This window comes from Pelophylax lessonae (assembly GCF_965119305.1).
Source record: "Pelophylax lessonae genome assembly, chromosome: 8".
NCBI lineage: Eukaryota > Metazoa > Chordata > Amphibia > Anura > Ranidae > Pelophylax > Pelophylax lessonae.
The window spans coordinates 151,646,736-151,658,846 of NC_138775.1; the positions used below are offsets into that span (position 1 = coordinate 151,646,736).

The following is a 12,111-nucleotide window of genomic DNA, read 5'->3' on the forward strand; positions in this document are numbered from 1 at the left end:
TGAAATTGAAGTACTCAGCACTTTTTTTGTATAGAAGATATATTGTAATGGTTTATTTACATTTTAATTTGTTTGATCACCACGGCATAATTTAACGAATACACAATTTTATCACAGGAACACGTCTTTATTTTATATATTCACCATTTTAAGCCATGTTTTAAGCCACACCCTTATAAGTTACATTTCCACTTCTGAAGCGCACCACCCACCCAAATTGCACTGGCCGTGACATATCCCCACCGGAAGGGGGCTGGCCTGCGAGTTAAACTCCTCCAGAGGTCGCTTACGACTGGGTCTCGGCCGAGTCGCAGCGTTCCACCTGGCCGACAGCCCCCCATTTCGATGGTGAGGGGTTCTGTCTGGAGCAGTGCCCGTCTGGTTCCTGGTATGATGAGTAGCTGTCTCCCCTTGGAGGGTTTTGAGGTGGAAGCGAGCCCCTCCATGGGACAGTCAGACCCCTGGGTTCCCCTCCTACCTCTGAGGCACCCCCCTCACCTGAGACCCTAAAGATGGGAGGACGCAGCTGCGACGGAGGCTCAGGTCCCTTTTGGCACTCACAAGCCATCCAGAGCTGCAAAGGTGTAACCTTTCCCCTCCTATTTTGACCGAATTGTCACTACAGAGTGGGGACGACCAAAGCCTCACCTTGGTTGTACCTCAGCGTCTTAATGGGGGTCTACCCATTTGAAGAGTCCCTCCTTAAGTGGGCTGTTCCAGCACTGGTGGATCTCACGGTGTCTAGGTTGAACAAGGAAACCATGAAGAATCGCCGGCTTTTAAGGATCCGGCTGACATAAAGAAAGGCGGAGGTTGTGGCCCGCAGTATGTTCACTGTGGCTGGCCCTGGCACTCAGACCGGTCTTCACCATTGTCCTGGTGTCACAAACTCTGAACGAGTGGGCTAAGCTTTTACGCCATGACCTGGAGGGTGAGCAGCTCCTCCCTGCCTTTGCAGAGCTGGCAGACCAGTTAATCTAGGGGCTTCAGTTTATCCTTAACTGATCTTTGGAGCTACCCTGGATGACATCATTAAGAGTCACACCGGGAGGAAGAGCACCTTTCTTCCGCAGGCTGGTAAGGTTAAGGAACCTTGTCGTAGACATGGCCTGTCCTTCTCAGCTCACATGAAGTTTTTTCGTACTTCAGGGTCAGCTGACAAGGGTTCAAAGCCTTTCAAGGCCTCTTCGGGAGGATCCAAGCGAACTTGGTCTGGCAAATCCAAAGCGTGTTTTTCCAGACCCGCAGACGAAACCCCTTCTGCATGAAGGTGTGCCCTCACCCGTGCCTAGGGTTGGGGGACATTTTTGCTGGTTTCCAGACCCATGGACCTCCTTGGTGCAAGACAAGTGGGTCCGCGAAGTGATATGGTCCAGTCCGCCTACAAGATTGAGTTACGTTCTTACCCTCCGGAGAGGTTCTTTACTTACAATGTGCATCTATCCTTGGACCGATTGCAAGCCCTCTCTTTAGGGCGAGGCAAGACTTGTTTGTTCAATCATTCCGGTTCCTTTGGTCTCGCCTCTGCTCCTCAGGTCTTCACAAAGGTGTTGACTCTGGTGCTGGCGTCGTTGCGTCAGCGAGGAATCGCAGTGCTGGGCTACCTGGACGATCTTCTCTTGCGAGCAGAGTCTCCTCCTCCTCCTCTGATGGACAACGTGGACATCACTTTACAGACTACAGAGTTTGGCTGGCTTCTGAATTTTCAAAAGTCTGCTCTGGTTCCTTCCACAAAACTGGACTATCTGGGTCTGACTGGACTCTGCTACAGCCAGAGTGTTCCTTCCTCTGGACAAACTCCAGAAGTTGCATGCTGCAATTCATCTCTTGCTGTCCAGCAGGTGATCGTCCCTCTGGACTTGCATGGTTGCTGGGCCAGATGGTTTCTATCTTCATGGCAGTCCTGTTTGGACAGTTCCATATGAGGTCCCTGCAGAAAGATCTTGGCCAAATGTGTTCGAAGTCTCTGGACATTCAAATCTGGCTTAGCCGAAAAAAACAAAAGGTTCTCTGATCTGGTGAGTACCTATAGCAGAGAGAGGGAGTATACCTCCTGGGACTGGCCATAGGCGTAGGCAAGTTCTTTTTCTGCCTAGTATCCTACTCCTGTAGGGGGCACTATAACCCAATGGTCAAGAAGATCAGCAGGTGTGTCCGTCAATGAACATCAGAGAAATGGATTTTACAGTAATTCAAAAATCCCATTTTCCTTCTGTTCTGAAACATTATTGTTCCACCTTTTTGGTTTGATGTAGCATCTTTGGTTTGTATTCCACAATTTCAGTTGTACTTTGCCCCATCTGGTAACAGTTCTGTTAACCTGTCCTGTTCTGGGTACATTTTTTGTTAATTTCTTTAGTTGTGGCACTTTTAATATTTCCCTTTGCCCCCTTTTTAAATGTAACCTTTATTGGGGGTTGGTTGTTCACATATCCTGGTTCTAAGGTTCCATATTCTTTGGCTCACCACCCTAGTTGGACAGCTTTTAAGCATCCCAAATGTTTATATTACTACAGGTCCTGTCCCTCCTGTGTTATGGACATATGTACTTTTCTTTCACAAAACTGAGACATGACCGTTTTATGTAGGCTATGCTTATCTTAGAGAAATATTTTAACCATTGTCCAAACCTCCTGAATTACTATTTTTTTTTTTTTTTGTGCTTCAGTGGATTTTGAGGAAAATTATTTTATGGGACATAGGAAAAATATGAGGGTATGGTGAAGGTCTGAAGACAGACTATAGATGGAAAAAGTTAGTTTATTTTTTTTGTCGGGGGTCATTATCATCAAAGCCCCTAAAGAACACTTCCACTTTCGGTCCTAAAAACTTCTGCAGTAAAAGGGAAGGGGATATCTCACATTTGACATTTTTTACTGGGACAGGAGGTAAGGAGATATTTTTCCAAAGATAACACCTTTACTAGAAGCTATTTTCAAAGATGAGATTTGACCCTCCTTTTTGGATGGTAAAACCTTGCATGGAATTCTATATTTTAATACCATGTCAAAAAAACAATTGCAATGTGTGTATTGTGTGGGTAAATTGGCTCAGAAAGCCTTACCCTGCTATAAAAAGAATACTTCAGCAATATTGCCCTTACTTTTCATGCACATACTGATTGAAATTATTATTTTGTTATCCAATTTAGAAACGGAAGGATTTAAAATCGACACTATGGGAACATACCACGGAATGACCTTGAAATCCGTGACTGTAAGTTGAAAAGTAAATTTATTGTATTTTACAAAAGTTATGCAAGAAGTTGTTTGCATAGTTTTTTAGGTATTTTTTTTCCATTGCCATGCATTTTTTGCCTGAAGTGGTTGTAAACCCTTACATATATCCAGTGAGGTGACTGGCCTCAGGTGATGCAAAGAGATGAAATCCTCCTACAAAAGTTGTACCTCTTCATCTATAGCCGTCTTTCCCTTACATCTATTCAAAGTGCAGAATTTACATAGGATCTCTCTATGAAAAGCAGGGGGTGAGCTGATTGGAGGAAAAGGACCCCCCCTCCACACAGCTCACAGGAACAGAGCTGAGCCTGTCAGTCATAGGCTGAGCACTCCCTTGTCACCATTTTTCTCTTGGTATCAGGAAAACTTATCAAAAGTGACTTGTGATGATAGCACAGGAACGAAGCAACAGTCAGAAATGACACTCTGACACACGCACTAGAGAGATATGCTTTGTTAATGTCAGAAGTTTACAACCACTTAACTGTCTCGCATCTAGCCATTGTAGTTAGATTTTTTTTAAAAAGTTAATAATTTCAGTGCGCATGCAAGCGCGCCACATTTGCTTACGATGCCTGTGATTGCACTGTGATTATACAGTGCAGACCCCAGGCAAATACTTAAGAGCCAATCTGAGTGGCTTTTTGCCTTGTGATATCTGTGAACTAATCACGGCGATCATTTTTGTAGACACTGAGGGCTGGTTTCATTTTAATGTGAGTATTTTGTAGAGCTGAAGTTGTATTTTAGCTTTTAGCAAAGATTTAGCGCCGGTTCACACATATGCGATGACGGGCATCGCATGTGATTCGCAGCGCACTGCTCTGCAAATCACATGTGATGTCTGTGCGATGCAAACTCAGCGATACAGATTGTATGGCTGAATTTGCATCGGACTCGGACACAACTTGCACAGGACTCTTTTTTTGGGTCCGCACCAGAATCGGTTCACACCTATGCGATCTGATTCATGTCTGAACTGACAGTTCGCGCTGCGATATGTAAACTGATCTGTGGGTGTTATTAACTTTGTATTGACACCTCCAGCGTTTTGCATATGGCAGTGTGAACTGCCTGCGAGTTGAGTGCGATGCAGGAACCCGCAGTGGACATCGCATATGTGTGAACTGGGACTTAATCTTGTATGACCTTGCTCTTTTTTTTTTTTTTTTTTTTTTATTGTATATCTTATGCCAAGAATGAATTTGGGTAATGATGTAGCATATGTGCTTTGTAGTTTGTACTGACCAGTAGTCCTGTTGATATTTGCAGCAGTGTGTTGTGACAGGTCAGTCTTTATAAATCCTTTTTGTTTTTTTTCTATTTAACATTGTAAATGTAATCCTATTATTAAGGTGAAGGTCCTCCTTAAGAACTTTTTATTGATTCTGTGTTAGCCTGAAAAGTTTTCTCTGTGTGGCTCTCTGCTCCTGTCACTTCAGTACCAGCATGAAAGTATGAGAGCACCTTACTTAGTATGTCAAAGCGTTACTAAACCCAGGAGCCTGCATTCACAGCTAAATACCTTTTCTCATCAGCAGTATATAGCAGCCTTGTGATTTCTATCAGTTTCTGGTGAAACTTGTAGGAGGAGTTTTCATACTGCACTGAGCTGTCCTGAGGCTCCTGACCCTCTGTCTGGACAGTGCTGATTGGCCCTGTGTTGATCACATGCGCACTCCCAAGAAAAGAAAAAAAAAAACCTCTCCAGCCATACACACCAAACTGAGCTTGTGCAGCCTGACTTTAAAGGCTCTGTCTTATCCGGACATGTTTTGGAGTCAGTGGAAGAAGGGGAGGATCTGTGCATGCAAGATCTAACTGCCTTTTTACACAATGCAGAAGATTAACCCCTTAGGTACCACGGGGGAGTATAAACACCATGCCTTACTGCATATATAGACTGATTTTACTGTTGGCTCTGATTTGAAAATGAAGCATTTTTTTCAAGTATGTGTTCCTAAAGTACCTTTTTATTGCTATCCGCTTTGTCCACATTCCCAGATTTTGATTTTTCTCTCTTGTAATCCAACTTCCTATTAGAGGGTGGCTATGTTTGTTCTTAATGGTCCTTATATGTAGGAATGTAGTCAGCTGCTTTTGCTTGCTTGCTCCTGAGATGTGTGTAAAGCAGTGGACATGACAGTTGCTAATGTGCACTGCCCATTCCAAATGTAAGTGAGGGAAAAGCAGAGGTTTGGGAGGTCACTGAGGACATTACAAGGAAGTAGAAAAATACCGTAAGAAAGCATTTAGTGAAAAATAGATTACAGTGGCATTTTATATAGTGGAAGTGTATAGATTATTTTTGGAAAATAAGGATCATCTGTGTTGGTAAGTTGTACGTTCCTTGCTCAGCTATAAGTTTGAGAAGACACCTCTACAGCAACATGTTCATTCTTGACCACAGTAATGACTGTACTCTGCAGGACACGGTCTTGTTTTGACATCAACTGTGCAATACAGCAGTCTAGCAGCAATTTTAACAGAGGACCACGGGAATTTACCTTGCTCATTACTGCATTTTCTCAGTGATAATATTAGAGCATGTGATAAAATTTAAAAGGAAAAACTGGGGAGAATCAACCAAACCAGTTACCTATTTCGCAACTGGAGAAATGTTTTTTTTTATTTTTATTGTACACGTTACAATCTGCATTTATACTGGAAAATTACTTAAAACCCCCAAAAATATATTTTCTAAACATAATAGTTACGATATTTTATGTTGCTTAATATTTGCACAGCTGTTAACAGATCTATATTTTCAGCAAAAGAAAGAGCAGCTGCTGTAATTTTCTGTAACATTCAGTTCATTATGGTAACTTAGAGGCATTCTGTGCACCATTGTTGTATACAGTTGCCCATCAAATGTAATTTTCTGCTTGTTTGATTGGCTTGCCTATTTTCCCAGAAGTCTGCACTAAGATGCAAATCAAATATAAGCCCCCCTGCGATAGGAATTTCAGTTTCAAGACGCTCTCCAAGGGTTATACACTTCTAAAGGGATGCAGACACTACAGCATTTCTCGTCAGAACACAGAGTTCGAGTTAATGAACCAGACCCTCCCATTCAGAATCAGTCTGCAAATGATGAAACCACCGCTATTGTTTCAGAGCAGAAAAAGGCAGAAATTTGCAACAAAGTTTGTTAAAATCCTTGCAGTTGCAGATCACCCAGAGGGAATTTTTCCTCTACAAAAGTTGAATTACACTTTAACCACTTAAGCCCCGGAAGATTTTACCCCCTTCCTGACCAGGGGGTATTTTAAGACTCGGCACTGCGTGATTTTAACTGACAATTGTGCGGTCATGCAATGTGGTACCCAAACGAAATTTACGTCTTTTTTTTTTTTCCCTCAAACAGAGCTTTCTTTTGGTGGTATTCGATCACCTCTGCGCTTTTTATTTTTTGCGATATTAATAAAAAAAAGAGCGAAAATTTTGCAAAAAAATGACATTTTCAACTTTGTCTTTTAAAAAATATCCAATATACTCTATGTATTTTTTTTTTTGGCCAAAATATATTTAGCTACATGTCTTTGACAAAAAAAAATTCATTGAGCGTATTTTTATTGGTTTGCGCAAAAGTTATAGTGTCTACAAACTATGGTGTAAATACTGAAATTTATGCAGCTTTAATTTCTGACTGCCTATCTCATTTCATGAAGTGCTAAAATGGCAGGGCAGTACAAAACCCCCCCAAACTACCACTTTTTGGAAAGTAGACATCTTAAGGAATGTTCTGCTAGGCATGTTGAGCTCATTGAATATTTCATTTTTTTGTCACAGGTGTTTGAAAAATGACTAAAAAAATTTTTTTTTTTACACAAAGTTGTCATTGAAATGATATATTGCTCACACATGCCATTGGTATATGTGTAATTACACCACAAAATATATTCTGCTGCTTCTCCTGAGTACAGGGATACCACATATGTGGGACTTTTTGGGAGCCTAGCTGTGTACGGGTCCCCAAAATCAAATCACCACCATCAGAATTTCAAAGGGCGTACATTTTTCATTGCATTTTCTCACTACCTCTAACGGTTTAGGAGGCCCTGAAATGTCAAGATACCACAAACCCCCCCCCCCCCCCCCAAATGACCCCATTTTGGAAAGTAGACACCCCAAGCTGTTTGCTGAGAGGCATGGTGAGTCCATGGAATATTTTATATTTTACAAGTTTTGGGAAAATTACTATTTTTTTTTTATTTATTTTTTTTTTTTTTACACAACGTTGTCACTAAAAGATAAATTTCTCACACATGACATGGGTATATGTGGAATGACACCCCAAAATACATTCTGCCACTTCTCCTGAGTATGGGGATGCCCCATGTGTGAGACTTTTTGGGAGCCTAGCTGTGTACAGGACCGCGAAAACCAATCAACACTCTCAGGTTTTCTAATGGCGTAAATTGTGCATGTCACCTCTGCACTACCTGTCACAGTTTCGGAGGCCCTAAAATTCTAAGACAGCACAAACCCCCCCCCCCAAATGACCCCATTTTGGAAAGTAGACACCCCAAGCTATTTGCTGAGAGGCATGGTGAGTCCATGGAATATTTTATATTTTGCCACAAGTTCCGGGAAATATATAATATAATATTTGTTTTTTTTTTTTTCACAAAGTTGTCAGAAAATGAAATATTGCTCACACATGCCATGGGTATATGTGAAATGACACCCCAAAATACATTCTGCTGCTTCTCCTGAGTACAGGGATACCCCATGTGTGAGACTTTTTTGCAGTCTAGCCGAGTACAGGTCCCCGAAAACCAGTCCCCGCTTTCAGGCTTTCCAAGGGCGTAAATTGTTGATTTCACTCCTGACTACCTATCACCGTTTTGGAGGCCATGAAATGCCAAGACAGCACAACCCCCCCCCCCCCCCCCCCCCCAATGACCCCTTTTCGGAAAGTAGACACCCTGAGCTATTTGCAGAGAGGCATGTTGAGTGTTTTGCAGATCTCACTTTTTGTCACAAAGTTTTGGAAATTGAAAAAAGAGGAAAAAAAATGCATTTTCCTGTTTTTACTTCATTTTCCAAAAATAATGAGAACTGCAAAATACTCACCATGCCTCTCAGCAAATAGATTGGAGTGTCTACTTTGCAAAATGGGGTAATTTGGGGGGGTTTTGTGCCATCTTGGCTTTTTATGGACTTCAAAAGTGTGATAGGTAGTAAGGAGTGAGATCAACAATTTACGCCCTTAGAAAGCCAAAAGGTGCGCATTGGTTTTCCGGGTCTTGTACGCGGCTAGACTGGCAAAAAGTCTCACACATGGGGTATCCTTGTACTCAGGAGAAGCAGCAGAATGTATTCTGGGGTGTCATTTCACATATACCCATGGCCCGTGTGAGCAATATATCATTTACTGACAAATTTGTGTAAAAAAAAAAAAATATTTTCCCGAAACTTGTGGCAAAATATAAACTATTCCATGGACTCGCCATGCTTCTCAGCCATTAGCTTGGAGTGTCTACTTTGCAAAATGGGGTCATTTGGGGGGGTTTTTTTCTATCTTGAAATTTCAGGGCCTCTGAAACTGTGACAGGTAGTCAGGGGTAAAATAAGCAATTTACGCCATTAGAAAACCTGAAGATGTGGACTGGTTGTCAGAGTCGCGTACACAGCTAGGCTCCCAAAAAGTCTCACACATGGGGTATCCCTGTACTCAGGAGAAGCAAAAGAATGTATTTTGGGGTGTCATTTCACATATTCCCATGGCATGCATGAGCAATATATCATTTAGTGACAACTTTCTGTAAAAAAAAAACAAAAAAAAAAAAAAATAATAATTTTAGCGAAACTTGTGGCAAAATATAAAATACTCCATGGACTCACCATGCCTCTCAGAAAAAAGCTTTGGGTGTCTACTTTTCAAAAAGGGGTCATTTGGGGGGTGTTTGAACTGTCCCGGCATTTTATGCTCAATCTTAGCCACACATCAGCCACTCTTCTAACCACTTGAAAACCAAGCCTTTTCTGTGCCTTTTTGTTTACATGAAAAAATATATATTTTTTTACTAGAAAATTACTTTGAACCCCCAAACATTATATTTCTTTAAAGCAGAGGCCCTATAGAATAAAATAGTGGATGTTGCAAATTTTTTTGTCACACGGTATTTGCGCACAGATTTTCCAAACGCAATTTTTGCGAAAAAAATAAATTTTTTTTTAATTTATTGCACAAATACACTATATAATTCCAATTTTTTTGGTAAAATTTAAAAGATTATCTTATGCCGAGTTCATAGACACCTGGCATGACATGCTTTAAAAATTGCGCATGCCTGCGCAGCGGCAAAAACATACGTACATTTTTAAAAACCTTTAAAAGTCTCTACAGGTTACCACTTTAGACTTACAGAGGAGGTCTACTGCAAGAATTACTGTACTCGATCTAGCGATCGCGGCGATACCTCACATGCATGCTGCAATTGCGGTTTACATATGACACTAGACCAACGCTTGCGTGCGCCATTGCGCGCAAGCACGAGGGGAAAGGGGGGGAGGCTCAATTTTTTTTTTTTTTTTCCTTTTGCTTTTTTGTTATTTTGACACCTTTCCTTTTTTAATTTTTTTTTTTTTTTTAAATCATTTTTATTGTTATCACAGTGAATTTAATTATCCCCTATGATAGCAATCTGTAGTAACAGGTACTCCTTTTTTAAAAAAATTGGGGTCTTTTATACTCTAGATCTCTCCTCTGACCTTAACGCATCTGACCACGCCAAAATTGGTGTGATAAAATACTTTCCCAATTTCCCAATGGCCCTGTTTATTTCTGGCGAAACAGAAGTCATAAAATGCCCTTAACCTCCGGCATCTTAGGCCATAGAGATGATTGGAGCCATTCTCATCTCCAATTAGCTCTATGGTTAGATAATTGAACCACCGGCTGCACTCTCGGGTTAACCGGTGGGACAGGAGAGCCCGAGAAAAACCACGGAAGGCTGTGGAAGGCGGCGGTGGGGGGGGGGAGGCCCCTCCCACTGCATGTAAAAGCAGTCTAGCGGCCAATTACCTGCTAGGATTGCTTTTACATGTAAGCCGACCGCTGGCTGTAAAAAAACGATACCAAGATGATGCCTAAATCTGCACTCATCATCCTGGTATAACCACTCAAAGTCCAGCAACGTACCAGTACATTGCTGGTCCTTGTTTGGCATATAGGTTTTTTTTTTTTCATGCAGCCTGTGGGCTGAACGGAAAAAAAGAGAACCTATCAGAAATCAGCACAGGAATAATGCATAGTATTACTCATCATTAACCGCCCAAACAACCACCCACTGAATTTAATGATGGGTATACACGGCACTATCCACGTATACCAAAATAGGATTTTAACTGCAGTGCTGAAATCAGAAAATCACCACAGCTGCTATCAGCAAAGGTATCCATATATGCTGAGCGCAAACGCTGTTTGTGTCAGAATATATAAAATCAATGCGTGGTAGCCGACGAGGGACCTGCAAGAGAAACAGGTCACAAAAGAATGAAAAAACAAACAAAGGACATTGAAAAAAGTACAGTAGGAAGGAGTAGAAGGACATATAAAATTACTGACACAACAACAGTTTTTGGATCCTTTTATTTTTTTTTCTAACTGTTGTTCCTTGATTTGGGACTGCGATCTTCTGCGATCTTCTCTTCCAGCTTGGGTCTCTCAAAATGTCGATGGACATCCAACATCCTTCGAGACCCTGTGTTTGTGTGCCCTACACTATGTCGTGCTGTACCCTACACTAATACTCCACTAGTGTATGGTAGCGCTCAAAACATTCCCCGATGCAGAGACCAGGTTGGTCAGGACATTTGGGACAATAATAGCGGGTGTCACGCCTACATCCGCGCCTGCTACAGACACGACATCGTCTTTGGGTAGGGGTACTCAGGATGGCATGTGAAAAATGCCTCTCATGCAGCCGGCTCACTGCATCTGGAAGGGGAAGTTGGGCAGGCATGCCTCCTGGGTACAGGTAGGCAAGGATGACCGCTTCCTGGAATTCCCGGAAGGGTCCAGTTCGTCCTGACGCCCTGTATAGGACAAAGGCGTTCAGCATAGCCAATTGGAAAAGGTAAACAGACACTTTTTTGTACCAGCGTCTGGCTTTACGGGCAACTAAATACGGCGCCAAAAGCTGGTCGTTAAGGTCCACCCCTCCCATATTAAGGTTATATTCGTGGACACAGAGGGGTTTCTCCATAACGCCAGTTGCCGTAGGGATTTGGACTGTCGTGTCTGCGTGAAGGGAGGTCAGAACATAAACATCCCGTGTATCCTTCCACTTCACCGCAAGCAATTTGTCCGTTTTCAAGCAGGCTCTCGCCCCCGACTAAGATGGGAATTTACAAGCCGTTGGGGGAAGCCCCCGGCGATTAGGTCGCACGGTGCCACATGCGCCAATTTGTAATTCAAGCAGGTGACTAAATAGTGGCACGCTTGTGTAAAAATTGTCCACGTACAAATAGTACCCCTTTCCGGATAAGGGGGACACCAAGTCCCAAACAATCTTACTGCTGCTCCCTATGTAGTCTGGGCATTTCGGGGGCTCCACACAGCTATCTTTTCCCTCATAGACCCGGAAACTAACTGTATAGCCTGTGGCCCTGTCACAGAGCTTGTACAGCTTGACCCCGTACTTGGCACGCTTGCTGGGGAGGTACTGTTTCATAGCAAGACGGCCAGTAAATTTAATCAGGGACTCGTCAACGCAGACAACTTGTTGGGGGGGTAAACAAGGCTGCAAACCGCTGATTGAAGCGGTCTATGAGGGGCCGAATTTTGTGGAGCCGATCATATGCAGGGTCTCCCCGAGGACGACAGATTTCATTGTCGCTGAAATGCATAAATCGCAGAATT

At 42.5% G+C, this 12,111-nt stretch overlaps 1 protein-coding gene across 1 annotated transcript in view; it reads left to right on the plus strand.

Annotated features, from left to right (window-relative positions):
• Positions 1–12,111, plus strand: part of CDC73 (cell division cycle 73) — a 151,305-nt gene that overhangs the window by 43,997 nt on the left and 95,197 nt on the right. The window contains exon 9 of the mRNA XM_082266319.1: positions 3,152–3,216. Coding sequence (XP_082122445.1) covers positions 3,152–3,216 — 65 coding nt within the window. The remainder of the gene's footprint in view (positions 1–3,151; positions 3,217–12,111) is intronic.